The sequence below is a fragment of the Gossypium hirsutum genome, chromosome A08 (assembly GCF_007990345.1).
Source record: "Gossypium hirsutum isolate 1008001.06 chromosome A08, Gossypium_hirsutum_v2.1, whole genome shotgun sequence".
Lineage (NCBI taxonomy): Eukaryota > Viridiplantae > Streptophyta > Magnoliopsida > Malvales > Malvaceae > Gossypium > Gossypium hirsutum.
In genome coordinates, this window is record NC_053431.1 from 57,929,171 (window position 1) to 57,947,690 (window position 18,520).

The following is an 18,520-nucleotide window of genomic DNA, read 5'->3' on the forward strand; positions in this document are numbered from 1 at the left end:
GGAGAAGAAATTCGACTGAATGAATGTGAAGCATGGAAGCTTAACAGCCATGTCTAGATTCGGCTAAGGAGAGGATGAATGGAAACCTTCATGCATACTTTCTGGTCGAATGGTCACTTAGAAAATATCAACCAACATATGTCCATTGGTCTCCACGAAAAGGCATATGGGAAGAAGGAAAATTCAGCAACTCATTTAAGTCATCCATGCATGATAAACACTTTAATAAATGCTGTCCATGAACTTGTCTTGGCCATGCACAAAACACCCACTTAAATGCTGCACATTAAATTCGTTTCTTTCCATGAACCTACAACAAATTAATGCATCAAGTAAACAGCAATTAATTCAGCCATGCATGCTTGCCGCAAACAGCCTCTTTAATAGACACCCCTTACATGCTGGACAAGTCCTTAAATTCGTCCCATGCTTGGTCCAACACCTCTTTAATTCGGTCAGCCATCATGCACCATAAATTCACCTGGACAAAGTAGCAACATGCATTAAATTTGGTCAAGACATTAAACCAGCAGCTCATTAAATTTGTCCCAAGCTTCAACACACATTGAATTCGGTTTCTTTAATGCCGATTCATTCATGTGCCTGAAACCAATTTAATGAAGCAAATTAATTCATGTTAAACACATTAAATTCGGCACATTCAACCTGCAGCAAAGTTGAGACAATTTAAATTCATGGTTTTAATCACAAAACATATTAATAACATGTCTAAACAAAGACATATTTGTGACCCACGTTTTAATGCTAGGACAACCATTAAATTTGGTTTAGACAAATAAATAGCAGCAGCTAATTAATTTGTCTTAAACTTGACATATTAAATTCATGTCCTAAACTAAGACACATTAAAAACTTTATTTAATTATGTATTGATTTGACAAATTAAAATGAGCTAATTATTTTAAGCTAACTAAATAAACTAACTTAATTATTTCAGCAAATTAAAATGCAAGAAAATAATTTTGAATCGAGCTCAATGAGCTTGCGTCAACGAAATTAAATCGGTAACAAGCTGAATTGAGCTGGACGAAGCTCGAGGAGCTGGAAACGAGCTAGGATCAGCTTGCCAACATGTCACGGCTCGACTAGGAAGACTTGTTCGAAGAGGTTCGCTAGGCGCGCTCGCATCAACCTTGAGCCATTATCAGTGATGAAGGTTTTCATTTTGATTGAAAATTAGTTCCTAATACTTTGCACATGTATGGAGTGAAACAGAAGATTGCCACGATATATCATCCCCAAACAAATAGACAAGCGGGGATTTCTAATAGAGAAATTAAACAGATTTCGAAAAAAATGGTCAACCCAACTCGAAAAGACTTGTCCCTCTAGATTGGATGAAGCTTTGTGGGCTTATTGTATGATATTCAAAACATTGCTGGGGATGTCACCTTTTAAGCTTGTTTTTGGGAAGTCATGTCACCTACCTATTGAGCTCGATTACAAAGCATTTTGGGCTATTAAAAATATGAACATGGATTGGATCGTTGCTGGCCATACAGAGCTGAATGAAATGGAAGAATTCCGGGCACATGCATATGAGAACACTAAACTATACAAGGAAAAGATCAAGCGATGGCTTGATAAGAGGATTGCCACAGCCCAAAATAGGGCCTAAGAGTTTTAGGGGTATTTTAGGAATTTTAGCCTTCGAGAGTTCGAAATTCTATGACATGGCATATCGGCAATGTTTTCAATTATGGTTTTTAGAGAATTAAATCAATTTCTAAAAATGAGTTTTAAATACCTTTAATTTTAGAAAAAAGGATTGATTTGTAAAAGAGTCAAAATTATAAGTTTTTGAAGAAGCAATTAGACAAAAATGTATAAACTAACCTATTTCTTCTTCCCACCTACAGTTTTTCACTTTAACTCTTCCCCAAAACTAGTGTCACCGTCCCTTGTTTCTCTCTTACTATTTTAATCAATTTTGAACTCTAATTCCTAATCCTCTTTGATTTCTATCACCCTTGAACTTTAAACCTCTACAAAAGACCAAGAAAAACACCCAAAAATACCATTGTTCCTGTAACAGTCCAGTTTTGACCCTAGTCAGAATAGTGGTTTCGGGACCACATATCCGAGTTAAAAAAATATTTTTATATTATTTTTCGTGCCTATTATAAGTGAATTGATATATGTGAAAGTCTCAAGTGGAAATTTAATTGTTTGTGTGTTTAATTTGTAAAAAGGACCTAATCGCGTAAAAGGTAAAAGCTGTGTGCTAGATATTAAAAGTGCTTAGTTGACTTGGCTTTATATTTGAGAGGTCCTTATATGGTTATTAAGTCATTTCCTTGTATAATGGACATTTGTGACCATCCATTAAGTTGATTTTAAGTGATTTAGTAAGGTTAAATTTGGAAATTTATTATTAAGTTTCTATTAATAAAAAAAAGCCACAATTCATATTATTTTCATCCCATTTTGCCAAAACAAAAGAAAGAAAGGCTAGGGTTCTTGTGTTTTGATATTCGGCTACTTCCAAACTAAATTAAGGTATGGGTTTGACTCGATTTTTGATAATTTCTACGTTTTTGTGATTGTTGTTAAGTGTTCTAGCTAGCCCATGCTTAAATTCATGATATTTTTGATGATTTGGAAATGTACCATGTATGAATTCATGAGCTTGGTGATGTTATATGTTGAAATATGAAAGCTTGATGTTGGGTTTACATGTATTGTCTTTGAATTTTTGGTGAAATTGAGTAATTTGGGCTAAATTATAAAAATGTTATTTTGAGGGACTAAAATGTGAAATAAATGAAATGTATGGATTTTTATGAAAGCTAGGAGAATTCAGCCAAGCATGAGTATATTCAAATTTAGTGTATTTGGTGATTTGGTGAATTAGGGACTATAGTGTCAAAATGAAAAAAATGTAAGGGCTAATTTGCAAAATGCCCTAATTGTGTATATGGATTGTTTTGAATGATTTGGTGAATAAAAGGGTTAATTTTAAATACATATAGATTAAGAAAAGATGAATTTAGATTTAGACCGAGGGAAGTCGAAGATTGTTTAATAAACGTTCAAGTCGACAACTTCGAGTACGAGGTAAGTTCGTACATAATAAATGCTGTTAAAGATATGCTTTATTGCAAGGGTAATGCATAAATTGTATAGGTATTTGATTATGTTTTGAGTATAATGATATTCGGCTATGATTGGCACTAAGTGTGCGGTTTAATACAGCTTCGACTATAAATGGCACTAAGTGTGCGAGTTGGCATAGCTTCGGCTATAGAAGGCACTAAGTGTGCGATACCGATTTATTCTCAGTCAATTGATATGGCACTAAGTGTGCGGGATCGTTCTAGCTTCGGCTAATCTCTAAGCAGTAGTTGTGCGGATATTTAAGGCGATTATGATCTTTGGAAAGTTTTAAAGTACTCAAACAAAAGGTGAGATTGAAAACAAATAAATATGAAATTATTCTGGTAAGTTTGTTACCTATGAGGTAAGTGATAAAATGTTTAAAAGTTTGTTGATTATGTATAAGCATATAGTTGGTGTTGGCCTGAATTTGATGGATTAGTTGAGATGTTATAAGTATTTATGTGATGATGTTTCATATTTCTTATTGTTAATATTTTGGTACGAGCTTACTAAGCTTTTGAAAGCTTACTTGGTGTGTGTTTGTATTGTTTTATAGATTTCAAGGCTGCTACAAGCTCGGGGATTCCGAAGGAACGTCGCCACACTATCGAACCTCATTTTGGTACTTTTGAAATTGTTATTTTGAAATATGGCATGTATAGGCTAGTATTTAAGAAAGTATGTTTTGTGATGTATATATATATTTAGCCATGTGATTTGGCTAGTTTGTGTTTGAATTCAAAGTTGAGAATGGCTTGTGGTATGTGATGTTAATATGCTATTGTGGTATGTTTTAGTTGGACAAAAGAAATGGTAAATGTTGGTAAGTTTTGGTAGATTTAGTTTGGTTTTGGATGATGAATAGAAAGAAAATTTTTGGGTATGAATATACCTTGTGTTTAGTATGAATTGGTAAGGTTAATGAGTAGAGAAATGGTTGATATTGTTATGTTATAAATGATGAATGCCATAGCATAAAGATTGGCTAAATTGGAGGTAGAATTATGCTTGTTTAAATTGCTTGTAGGATCGACCCATAAAGGGGTGGCAAGTTGGCTTAAACCAAGCCTACATTGTGCCACATGGTCAGGGAACACGGGCGTGCTTTATGCCCGTGGGCTTAAGTCCGTAGCTAGCTAAGTATCACACTGCTATAGCATACGGGCGTGTCTGTTGGCTGTAGGGAAAAGTCAGTATGCATGCTTTATTTTGCCACGGATTTGACACACGGGTGTGTCTAGGCCGTGTGAGGCACACAACCTGATCACACGGGCGTGTGACCTTTTAAAATTGGAACATTTCTTATAAGTTTAGAAACTTTCATATGTTATTAATTTGATCCCGAATGCATGTTTCAACTTTGTATACTTGATTTTATGTGAATATTGGATGTGAATGAATGACTTTATTAGTAATGAAATGATATTTGCTGTATAGTGGTTCTGATTTGAGTTATAAGTTAGGTAATGCCTCTTAACCTATTCCAGTGACGGTTATGGGTTAGGGGTGTTACATTTGATTGGTATCAGAGCTATGGTTTAGTCGGTTCCAGGACTACCATAGCATATGTGAGTCTAGCTATAAATGCCATATATCTGAAACTGCGACAGTGTGATGAATCCTGACATTGAAATGTACTTTTATATAGCCAATGGATCCCGATAGAGCTGTAGCTGATGATGTAGAAAGTAATGCACCTGCTCCCGCGCAAGGGACAGTGCAAGCTGATTCTCGACCGGCTACAAGTAGCCATGATGGTGAGGCTAAGCAAGCCTTCTATCAGTTGATGAATGATTGGTTCACCCAATACATTAGAACCAATTCGACTATACAACAAGCTCCACCCCCGGTTGAACCTCCTCAAACTCTTATTATGCCACGAGTAAATCCAGTACAGTTGAGTAGACCACCAGTTGACAAGATTAAAAAATATGGAGCTAAAGAATTTCGAGCTACAACAAGTGATGATGCAGAAAAAGCTGAGTTCTGGTTAGAGAATATAATAAGAGTGTTTGATGAGTTATCTTTAAGTCGAGAAGAATGTATAAAATGTGTCGTTTCATTGTTGAGAGACACGGCGTATCATTGGTGGAAAACTTTGACATTTGTGGTTCTGAGTGAACGAGTTACGTGGGATTTCTTCCAAGCTGAATTCTAAAAGAAATATATCAGCCAAAGATTCATTGATCAGAAACGCAAAGAGTTTCTTAAGCTTAAACAAGGCCGTATGTCTGTCACAAAATACGAGCGGGAATTTGTAAGGTTGAGTCAATATGCCCGTGAATGTGTATCTTCAGAAGCAATAATGTGCAAGAGATTTGAAGACAGTTTGAATGAGAATATTCGTCTGCTAGTTGGTATTCTAGAAATCAAAGAATTTGTGGTGCTTGTTGAACGAGCATGTAAAGTGGAAGATCTTGGGAAAGAGAAAAGAAAAGCTGATTTTGAAGCTAGGGAGGTATGAAAGAGATCATCGGGTAAATCATTTCAATCTGGATCCAAAAAGTTTAGAGATGATAACAGTCGTTCAAAGGCTAGTGCAGGGCATCTGGACAGAGATCGTGCTAGATCACAATCGAATTACAAATCCTTAGCAATGTATGTTGCTAGTGTTGATAATACAAGGAATGAAAGGCCTGAATGTGATCAATGTGGAAGATGACACTTTGGCGAATGATAGGGAAAAAGTAATAACCGAGCTTATTATAGTTTTTGTAACACCCCGAACCCGAGACCGACACCGGAGTCGGACACGAGATGTTAACAAACTTTGAAAAATTTTTCCAGACACTGCCCAGTCTGAGTACTAGTCGCTTCAAAAATCATATCTTGAGTTTCACAACTCAAAAATCAGTTTTGTGATTTTTCCCTGAAACTAGACTCATGTCCCCACCTATGGATTTTTTTCTAGAATTTTTGGTCGGGCCAATTAGTACAGTTTATTAGTCAAAGTCTCCCATGTTACAGGGGTCGACTACACTGACCTTTTCCCATTACGACTGGGATATCTCTCTGCACAGAGCTTCAATACAGATGCCGTTTATTTCTATGGAAACTAGACTCAGAGAGGAATCCATACATATATGGTATGACCCCTAATTATCTCTGGTCAATTTATAGTGAATTTCCAAAGGCGGAACAGTGAATCCAGAAACTGTTCTGGCCCTGTTCCACAAGAACCCGAATATCTCTTTCTGTACTATTCCTATAATTGTTTCGTTACTTCCATATGAAAGTAGATTCATCAAGGTTCGATTACATAATTTATTCACTATTTAATTCCACTCCTACGAATTCTTGTGATTTTTCCAATCCACACCACTGCTGCTATCAGCTTCTGTTTTCAAAGTGAACCTTACCTAATTTGGGGTTTCATGGACCAACTAGGGCCTTGTCATACATAAGCCCACATATGATCATACTTAGCCATTCTAGTGGCTGATCATTTGCTCAACACTTCCATTCCAACATAGTTACATCATGAAACCATCTATACATTCATAAATACGAATGGTCTAATGCCATACTCCACTTCTACAAGCCATTTTCGCATGGCTGTACACTTATACATTTCATAAAGTACTCGAAAGACAACAACGGGTAGTCCTATACATGCCATAACAAAATTCAACCAAAATAGTACCCAAAAGAGCCTTTGATAGTGTGGGCGACTTCGACTTCAAGATCCCGAGTCCGATAGCTGGAGAACCAAAAATCTATAAAACAGAGGAGCAATGTAACGAGTAAGCAATTTATGCTTAGTAAGTTTGAGCAAGGAATTCCAGCATGCACAAAGAATATTACACATTTAGCTAAACGGAATATTTCATAATACGCAATTTATCGATTTTAAACTTGCTTCACAACATTAACAACCCTTATACACATACACAATAGACTAACTTAGTCGAAGGCCGATAGCTCGTTTATCAACTGAGCGAACATTTATTTGTAAGGGCTCGATTTAATTCAACACATACGTAACATATCCCCATATTGGGATGTTTTTCGAATATTCGCTGGAATTTTACAGCAAGCTCATTCGTTACCAATTCGCGTACCTTCGGGATTTAACCGGATATAGCTCCTCGTTCACATGCCTTCGGGACATAGCCCGGTTTTAGTAACTCACACCATGCCTTCGGGACGTAACCCGGATTTAACAACTCGCACGAATGCCTTCGGGACTTAACCCGGCTTTAATAACTCGCACGAATGCCCTCGGGACTTAACCCGGATTTAGTATCTCGCACAAAGGCCTTCGGATCTTAGTCCGGATATATTCGCTTAGCACAAAGCCTTCGGGACTTAGCCCGGACAGCATTCAATTAATCATACACATCTAACAATAATTCATGGTACATTCATATTTCATTTTCGTTTACGAAACTCAAACACAAGGCGCATATTGTCCTTGCACATTCGGCTCAATAGCCACACATAGAGCATGATTTAATCACATCGAAATTTAGGCTCTCTTACTCAAGAACTTACCTCGGGTGTTGTCGAACGATTCCGCTAGCTATTCAACCACTTTTTCCTTCCCTTTATCGGTTTTATTTCCCCTTTGCTCTTGAGCTTAATCAAACAAATAAATTGATTTCATCATTTAGGCATCAAAAGATGAACACAAGGCACTTAGCCCATATTTATACATTAGACATTAAAGTCTCATACATGCAAAAATCATGCATCAACACAACATATTAGCTAATTTCTTTCCCCTTGGCCGAATATGCATGTCCATTTTTGGGGTCGATTTCAACACTTAATACACACATATACACACTAGTAAAGCATCCTCCCCCTTTTCATCAATTTAACACATGCATTGCTCATTAACATGCAAAGTTACATTCGGTCTTAGCACACATCTTGCTAGCCGATTCTTCTCCATTTAGCAACCAATGCACATATGTGCTCACACAAAAATGCTAAAAAGGAGGTTCAAGAATCATCAAGCCATCATCACATGCATCATTAACAAGCTTCATATTTTGCATGCAATGGCATTAACACAACCTCCACCTAGGCCGAATCTTAACTCATCCTCATGCCTCATCACCACATCATCAAACATCAACCAAGAATGATTCATCCATGGTCAAGTGCCATTTCCATCACATAGCAAGATTTAAACCATGGGTTAGGTAGAACTCAAGCTAACAACTAAAACATGCATGCCTCTCATGGAACATCATCAAACATACCTTAGCCTAGCTACATGCATGGCCGAATCTCTTCACCTTTCTTCTTCTTTCCTCCTTAAAATTTTTGGCCAAGGATGAACCAAAGGATGAGAAAATTTTTCTTTGTTTTTCTTTCTAGTTTTTGGCAAGCATGAAGATGAGAAAAGGATGAACAAAATCCCCCCCTTTCTCTTCTTTAGCTCACGGCAATGGGGGGACAAACACTACACACACATTTTTTTTTCTTTTGTTTTCCATTTCTTTATTACCCATACTCCTTATTTTATTCTTCCACTAACAAAACATGTTTCATGACATGTTTTACCCATCCTTCCTTGTCATGGCCGGCCACTACTCTTTAGGGGGGGAATTTGACATGCAAGTCCCCCCCTTTGTCCACATGCACTAATAGGTCCTCACACATTGACCTATCACATTTTAGAATTTTCTCACATAAGTCCTATTGACTAAATTCACATGAAATCAACCAAATTGAAGCTTGAAATTTTCACACATTCATAATTACATATTCTACACAATAAGTATCACATTCAAACATTTCGGTGACTCGGTTTAGCGGTCCCGAAACCACTTCCCGACTAGGGTCAACTTTGGGCTGTCACAACTCTCCCCCACTTAAGAAATTTTCGTCCCCGAAAATCTTACCGGTAAATAGGTTTGGGTATCGTTCTTTCATCGAGCTCTCGGTCTCCCAAGTTGCTTCCTCGATCCCGTGTTTGAGCCATAACACCTTTACTAGCGGAACTCTTTTGTTTCGCAACTCCTTCACTTCACGAGCTAGGATACGCATCGGTTCTTCTTCATAGCTCATGTCGACTTGAATTTCAACCTCTGATGGGCTAATTATATGCGATGGATCAGATCGATAGCGTCGAAGCATCGAAACATGAAAGACGTCATGAATCTTTTCAAGCTCCGGGGGCAAAATCAATCTATACGCAACCGGACCAACTCGTTCGGAGATTTTGTACGGCCCAATGAATCTTGGGCTCAACTTGCCCTTACGGCCGAACCTGAGTATCTTTTTCCAAGGTGAAACCTTAAGGAACACTTTGTCTCCCACCTGATACTCGATGTCTTTTCGTTTCAAATCTGCGTACGATTTCTGACGATCCGTGGCTACCTTCAGACTTTCACGGATTACCTTTACTTTCTGTTCAGCATCTCTAATCAAATCAACTCCGAAAATTTTGCTTTCACCGAGCTCGGTCCAAAACAATGGTGTACGGCATTTACGACCGTACAAAGCCTCGTAAGGTGCCATCTTAATACTTGATTGAAAACTATTGTTGTAAGCGAATTCAATCAAAGGTAAATACCGTTCCCATGAACTACTGAACTCGAGGATGCAACATCTCAACATATCCTCAAGTATCTGAATTATCCTCTCGGATTGACCATCGGTTTGGGGGTGAAAAGCAGTGCTAAAATGCAGCTTGGTACCCAGAGCTTCTTTCAATTTCTTCCAAAATCGTGAGGTGAATCTCGGATCTCTATCCGACACGATAGAAACAGGTACCCCGTGTAATCTCACAATTTGATAAACGTACAATTCAGCTAGTTTCTCCAATGAAAAATCCGTACGTACGGGGATGAAATGAGCCGACTTAGTCAGTCTATCAACAATAACCCATATCGCATCCTTCTTACTTGCTGACAAGGGCAGTCCGGACACAAAGTCCATTGTGACTCGATCCCATTTCCACTCGGGTATCATGATCGGCTGGAGTAATCCTGAAGGCACTTGATGTTCCGCTTTCACTTGTTGACATATTAAACATCTCGAAACAAAGTCAGAGATGTCCCGTTTCATACCATGCCACCAAAATTGACGTTTCAAATCATTGTACATTTTCTTACTCCCCGGGTGAATTGACATTCGGCTACAATGGGCTTCGTTCAGAATCATCGAAATGAGTTCCGAATTCCTTGGAACACACAAACGATTTCTAAACCTCAAACAATCATCATCATCAATTTGAAACTCCGATTCCTCGTTCGGAAAACACTTAGCCCGTTTTGCAACCAATTCATCATCGACTTTCTGAGCTTCACGAATTTGGTGAGTCAATAATGGTTTAGCTTTTAATTCAGCTACTAACACACTGTCGGTAGAACAGACAAATGCACGTTCATCGCTCGTAAAGCAAACAATGACTTCCGGCTTAAGGCGTCCGCAACCACGTTAGCCTTTCCCGGGTGGTAATCAATGACAAGCTCGTAATCTTTCAACAACTCAAGCCAACGTCTTTGTCGCAGATTCAAGTCTCGTTGAGTCATCAAATATTTGAGACTTTTGTGATCCGAAAATACATGGCACTTTTCACCAAACAGATAATGTCGCCATATTTTTAAAGCAAACACGATGGCAGCTAGTTCGAGATCATGGGTCGGATAATTCCTCTCGTGTGGCTTCAATTGTCTCAACGCATAGGCCACGACTCGACCTTCTTGCATCAATACGCAACCCAACCCAAGTAGGGATGCGTCACTATAAATGACAAACTCTTTACCTGATTCGGGTTGCACCAAAATTGGAGCTTCAGTCAAATGAGTTTTCAGTTGGTCGAAACTTTTCTGACATTTCTCCGTCCACTCGAACTTAACATCCTTTTGAAGTAGCTTCGTCATTGGTGTGGCTATCATCGAGAAACCTTTCACAAATCGTCGGTAATAACCGGCGAGCCCCAAAAAGCTCCGAACTTCAGTAACATTTCTCGGAGGTTTCCAGTCAAGTATGGCTGAAATTTTATTCGGGTCAACTCGAATACCCGACGCGGATACCACATGACCCAAGAAGCTAACCTCTCTTAACCAGAACTCACACTTACTGAACTTAGCATATAACTGCTTATCCCGCAAAATTTGCAGCACTAGCCTCAGATGCTCAGCATGTTCGATCTCGTCTCTTGAATAGACCAAAATGTCATCAATGAACACCACTACAAACCGATCCAAATACGGTCTGAAGATCCGATTCATCAAATCCATAAATACTGCAGGGGCATTAGTGAGCCCAAACGGCATCACTAGGAATTCGTAGTGACCATATCTCGTTCTGAAGGCAGTTTTGGGAATATCTGAATCTCGGATTCGCAACTGATAATAGCCCGATCTCAAATCTATTTTTGAGAACACTGAGGCTCCCTTCAGTTGGTCGAACAAATCATCGATGCGCGGCAACGGATATTTGTTCTTTATCGTCACTTTATTCAGCTGACGATAGTCAATGCACAACCTCATGGTTCCGTCCTTCTTTTTCACGAACAATACTGGTGCACCCCAAGGTGAAAAACTTGGTCGAGCGAAACCTCTATCCGTCAGTTCTTGCAACTGAGCTTTCAACTCCTTTAACTCAGTTGGTGCCATACGATACGGAGCTATCGAAATCGGCGTAGTCCCAGGTACAAGCTCAATACCAAACTCTACCTCCCGAACAGGTGGTAAACCCGGTAATTCTTCCGGAAAAACATCCGGGTATTCACAAACCACCGGCACAGATTCAGGTTTCTTTTCTAATTCTTTGTCACCAAGTACATACGCAAGGTATGCTTCACACCCTTTTCTTACATATTTCTGTGCCAACATTGCTGATATTACAGCTGGCATCCCCTCTAAGTCCGCAGACTCAATTCGGACTACTTCGTTATTTGCGCATCTCAAATCAATAGTCTTACTCTTGCAATTCACAATCGCATCATGCACGGTCAGCCAATCCAAACCAAGGATAACATCAAATTCATCAAACGGCAAGAGCATCAAGTTCGCCGGGAAACAGGAACCTCGAATTTCCAGGGGACATTTCTTACACACTTTGTCGACAAGCACGTAACGACCCAAGGGATTTGACACCCGAATTACGAACTCAGTAGACTCAATAGGTAAAGTCTTACTGGATGCTAAGGTTTCACATATGTAAGAATGAGTAGAACCGGGGTCAATCAAAGCAATTACATTAGTATCAAAGAGGGTGAATGTACCGGTAATAACATCAGGCGAAGAAGCATCCTCGCGGGCACGTATAGCATAAGCTCTAGCAGGCGCACGGGCTTCGGATCTGGTTATATCATCTCTAGATCCTCTCTGACCACCACCAGCATTGCCCATATTTCCAGATGGTCTACCTCGAGCAGTGGTAGCACCCGGTCTCCCACTCTGATTTGCATTCTGCCCCGACAACCTCGGGCAATCTTTAATGAAGTGGTCCACTGATCCGCATTTGTAACAGGAGCGGTCAGGAAATCTACAACTCCCCGAATGCCATTTACCGCAATATCGGCATTTCGTCCTGTCTCGACGTTCATTCCCAACACTGGCGACCGAAGTGCCTCGTGTACCCACAGGGGGTCGATCACGATCTCGTCCAAAAAGGCCCGAAGTGCCTCTAAACTGGCCCGCATCATCTCGAAATCTCTTCGATGTCTGTTGAAGAGACCTTCCCGAGGATCTTTTACGAAACTCTCCAGTTCCCTCATCAACTCTTTGCTTTTCTTTTCTAAGCTCTTCGGCTTTACAAGCTCGTTCAACAAGTACCACGAACTCTCGTATTTCAAGAACGCCAACGAACATCTTTATATCTTCATTCAGCCCATCCTCGAAGCGTTTACACATAATAGCTTCGGACGAAACACATTCCCGAGCGTATTTGCTAAGTCTAACAAATTTTCGCTCGTAATCAGTAACCGACATGGAGCCTTGCTTAAGCTCAAGAAATTCCTTCCGTTTTTGATCAACAAATCTCTGACTGATATACTTTTTCCGAAACTCGGTTTGGAAAAACTCCCAAGTTACTTGCTCTCGGGGCACAATAGAAGTCAAAGTACTCCACCAATAGTAGGCAGAATCACGTAGCAAGGAGATAGCACACTTTAGGCATTCATCGGGTGTACAAGATAGCTCATCGAGTACCCGGATAGTGTTGTCCAGCCAAAATTCAGCTTGCTCGGCATCATCGCTATCCATAGCCTTAAATTCAGTAGCCTCATGTTTTCGGATTCTGTCAACTGGGGGCTTATTTGACCTTATTTGGTCCGTTACCGGTGGTATTGTAGGTGCGGGGGTAGTATTTGTCGGGAATGGAGGTTGTGGAACAGCCATATTAGTTCGAATGTATTGGTTAAACCAATCATTCATCACACTATAGAATGCTTGTCTAGCTTCATCATTCTGATTACTAGCATTAGGTTGAGAGTCCGCCGGCACTGTCCCTTGTGCGGGAGCAGGCGCTACACTCTCAAGATCATCAGCTACTTCTCGGTCACGATCGGGATCCATTACTATAAATAAACACATTTACGATTGTCAGAAATCACCACACTATCAAGTAATCACATAAAATGGCATGTATAGCTAGACCCAAAACATTACGGTAGTCCTAGAATCGACTAAACCGTAGCTCTGATACCAATAAAATGTAACACCCCGAACCCGAGACCGACACCGGAGTCGGACACGAGATGTTAACAAACTTTGAAAAATTTTTCCAGACACTGCCCAGTCTGAGTACTAGTCGCTTAAAAAATCATATCTTGAGTTTCACAACTCAAAAATCAGTTTTGTGATTTTTCCCTGAAACTAGACTCATGTCCCCACCTATGGATTTTTTTCTAGAATTTTTGGTCGGGCCAATTAGTACAGTTTATTAGTCAAAGTCTCCCATGTTACAGGTGTCGACTACACTGACCTTTTCCCATTACGACTGGGATATCTCTCTGCACAGAGCTTCAATACAGATGCCGTTTATTTCTATGGAAACTAGACTCAGAGAGGAATCCATACATATATGGTATGACCCCTAATTATCTCTGGTCAATTTATAGTGAATTTCCAAAGGCGGAACAGTGAATCCAGAAACTGTTCTGGCCCTGTTCCACAAGAACCCGAATATCTCTTTCTGTACTATTCCTATAATTGTTTCGTTACTTCCATATGAAAGTAGATTCATCAAGGTTCGATTACATAATTTATTCACTATTTAATTCCACTCCTACGAATTCTTGTGATTTTTCCAATCCACACCACTGCTGCTATCAGCTTCTGTTTTCAAAGTGAACCTTACCTAATTTGGGGTTTCATGGACCAACTAGGGCCTTGTCATACATAAGCCCACATATGATCATACTTAGCCATTCTAGTGGCTGATCATTTGCTCAACACTTCCATTCCAACATAGTTACATCATGAAACCATCTATACATTCATAAATACGAATGGTCTAATGCCATACTCCACTTCTACAAGCCATTTTCGCATGGCTGTACACTTATACATTTCATAAAGTACTCGAAAGACAACAACGGGTAGTCCTATACATGCCATAACAAAATTCAACCAAAATAGTACCCAAAAGAGCCTTTGATAGTGTGGGCGACTTCGACTTCAAGATCCCGAGTCCGATAGCTGGAGAACCAAAAATCTATAAAACAGAGGAGCAATGTAACGAGTAAGCAATTTATGCTTAGTAAGTTTGAGCAAGGAATTCCAGCATGCACAAAGAATATCACACATTTAGCTAAACGGAATATTTCATAATACGCAATTTATCGATTTTAAACTTGCTTCACAACATTAACAACCCTTATACACATACACAATAGACTAACTTAGCCGAAGGCCGATAGCTCGTTTATCAACTGAGCGAACATTTATTTGTAAGGGCTCGATTTAATTCAACACATACGTAACATATCCCCATATTGGGATGTTTTTCGAATATTCGCTGGAATTTTACAGCAAGCTCATTCGTTACCAATTCGCGTACCTTCGGGATTTAACCGGATATAGCTCCTCGTTCACATGCCTTCGGGACATAGCCCGGTTTTAGTAACTCACACCATGCCTTCGGGACGTAACCCGGATTTAACAACTCGCACGAATGCCTTCGGGACTTAACCCGGCTTTAATAACTCGCACGAATGCCCTCGGGACTTAACCCGGATTTAGTATCTCGCACAAAGGCCTTCGGATCTTAGTCCGGATATATTCGCTTAGCACAAAGCCTTCGGGACTTAGCCCGGACAGCATTCAATTAATCATACACATCTAACAATAATTCATGGTACATTCATATTTCATTTTCGTTTACGAAACTCAAACACAAGGCGCATATTGTCCTTGCACATTCGGCTCAATAGCCACACATAGAGCATGATTTAATCACATCGAAATTTAGGCTCTCTTACTCAAGAACTTACCTCGGGTGTTGTCGAACGATTCCGCTAGCTATTCAACCACTTTTTCCTTCCCTTTATCGGTTTTATTTCCCCTTTGCTCTTGAGCTTAATCAAACAAATAAATTGATTTCATCATTTAGGCATCAAAAGATGAACACAAGGCACTTAGCCCATATTTATACATTAGACATTAAAGTCTCATACATGCAAAAATCATGCATCAACACAACATATTAGCTAATTTCTTTCCCCTTGGCCGAATATGCATGTCCATTTTTGGGGTCGATTTCAACACTTAATACACACATATACACACTAGTAAAGCATCCTCCCCCTTTTCATCAATTTAACACATGCATTGCTCATTAACATGCAAAGTTACATTCGGTCTTAGCACACATCTTGCTAGCCGATTCTTCTCCATTTAGCAACCAATGCACATATGTGCTCACACAAAAATGCTAAAAAGGAGGTTCAAGAATCATCAAGCCATCATCACATGCATCATTAACAAGCTTCATATTTTGCATGCAATGGCATTAACACAACCTCCACCTAGGCCGAATCTTAACTCATCCTCATGCCTCATCACCACATCATCAAACATCAACCAAGAATGATTCATCCATGGTCAAGTGCCATTTCCATCACATAGCAAGATTTAAACCATGGGTTAGGTAGAACTCAAGCTAACAACTAAAACATGCATGCCTCTCATGGAACATCATCAAACATACCTTAGCCTAGCTACATGCATGGCCGAATCTCTTCACCTTTCTTCTTCTTTCCTCTTTAAAATTTTTGGCCAAGGATGAACCAAAGGATAAGAAAATTTTTCTTTGTTTTTCTTTCTAGTTTTTGGCAAGCATGAAGATGAGAAAAGGATGAACAAAATCCCCCCTTTCTCTTCTTTAGCTCACGGCAATGGGGGACAAACACTACACACACATTTTTTTTTCTTTTGTTTTCCATTTCTTTATTACCCATACTCCTTATTTTATTCTTTCACTAACAAAACATGTTTCATGACATGTTTTACCCATCCTTCCTTGTCATGGCCGGCCACTACTCTTTAGGGGGGAATTTGACATGCAAGTCCCCCCTTTGTCCACATGCACTAATAGGTCCTCACACATTGACCTATCACATTTTAGAATTTTCTCACATAAGTCCTATTGACTAAATTCACATGAAATCAACCAAATTGAAGCTTGAAATTTTCACACATTCATAATTACATATTCTACACAATAAGTATCACATTCAAACATTTCGGTGACTCGGTTTAGCGGTCCCGAAACCACTTCCCGACTAGGGTCAACTTTGGGCTGTCACAGTTTTGGTTCAAGAAATCATTTTATTAAAGATTGCCCAGATTTAGCTGAAAAAGATAATGTTCAAAATCCGAGATAGAGTGGTAATGTTTCTCGTGGTAGACCTCTCAGAAATTTGGGAAATGTAAGTGGTATTCAAAGAGGAACGAAAGACATAGCTATTAGATCTGAGGCTCGTGCACCTGCTAGAGCATATGCTATCTGAGCTCGTGAGGAAGTTTCATCGCCAGATGTGATTATGGGTACATTTACTCTCTATGATACTTTTGTGATTGCTTTGATAGATCCTGGATCAACACATTCATATATATGTATGAACTTAGTGAACAGTAAGACTTTGCTGGAAGAGTCTACTGAATTTGTGATTAGAGTTTTGAACCCCCTAGGCAGATGTGTTCTAGTTGATAAAGTCTGCAAGAAGTATCCGTAAATGTTTCGAGATAATTGTTTTCCAGCTGATCTGATGCTATTACTTTTTGATGAGTTTGATATAATTTTGGGTATGGATTGGTTAACATTGCATGATGTTGTGGTGAATTGTAAACGGAAAATTATTGATTTGAGATGCAAGAATGATGAAATAGTCAGAATTGAATCTAGTGATTTGAATGGATTGCCTGCTGTAATATCTTCGATGAAAGCTTTGAGTATTGTGATAAAGGGTTCTGAAGCCTACTTTGCTTATGTGATTAATTCGAAGTGTCAGAAAAGAAAGTAAAATCTGTAACTGTTGTCTGTGAGTTCCCTGATGTGTTTCCTGAAGAACTTCCAGGATTACCTCCAGTTAGAGAGGTAGAATTTGGCATAGAATTGGTACCTGGTACTACTCTGATTTTGATAGCTCCGTACCAAATGGCTTTGACCGAACTAAAAGAATTAAAGTCTCAGTTGCAAGAATTGAAAGATCGAGGATTTGCAAGACCGAGTTTCTCACCTTGGGGTGCTTCGGTTCTATTTGTGAAAAAGAAACATGGTACGATGAGAATGTGTATAGATTATCGTCAGTTGAATAAAGTGACTGTCAAGAATAAATATCCCCTACCCCAAATTGATGATTTGTTTGATCAGTTGAAAGGAGCTACTGTGTTTTCGAAAATCTATTTGAGATTGGGCTACTATCAGCTATGAGTAAAAGATTCAGATATTCTGAAGACTACTTTTAGAACGAGGTATGGTCGCTATGAATTTTTAGTTATGCCTTTCGGATTAACTAATGCGCCTGCTATCTTTATGGATTTGATGAATAGAATTTTCAAACCGTATTTAGATCAATTTGTTGTAGTTTTCATTGATGACATATTGATTTATTCACGTGATGAATCTGAGCATGCTGAACATCTGAGAATAGTGCTACAAACCTTGCGAGATAAACAGTTGTATGCAAAATTCAGCAACTGTGAGTTCTGGTTGCAAGAAGTTGGTTTCTTGGGTCATATTGTATCAACCTCTGGTATCCGAGTTGATCCGAGTAAAATTTCAGCTATTTTGAATTGAAAACCTTCGAGAAATGTTTTTGACGTCTGTAGGTTTTGGGACTTGCTAGTTATTATAGAAGATTCGTAAAATTTTTCTCGATGATTGTGACTTCGTTGACAAAATTGCTCCAGAAAAATGTGAAGTTTGAAAGGTCTGAAAAGTCTTAGAACAGCTTTGACCAGTTGAAAGCTTTATTGACTGAAGCTTC

At 39.1% G+C, this 18,520-nt stretch overlaps 1 protein-coding gene across 1 annotated transcript in view; it reads right to left on the reverse strand.

Moving 5' to 3' along the window:
- Positions 1–222: 222 nt before the first annotated feature.
- The window catches only part of LOC121205024 (uncharacterized), a 31,333-nt gene continuing 13,035 nt past the window's right edge, over positions 223–18,520 (reverse strand). The window contains exons 3-5 of the mRNA XM_041075953.1: positions 528–603; positions 399–481; positions 223–310 (exon numbers count right to left, since the gene is read on the reverse strand). Of these exons, the coding sequence (XP_040931887.1) occupies positions 223–310; positions 399–481; positions 528–603 (247 nt within the window). The remainder of the gene's footprint in view (positions 311–398; positions 482–527; positions 604–18,520) is intronic.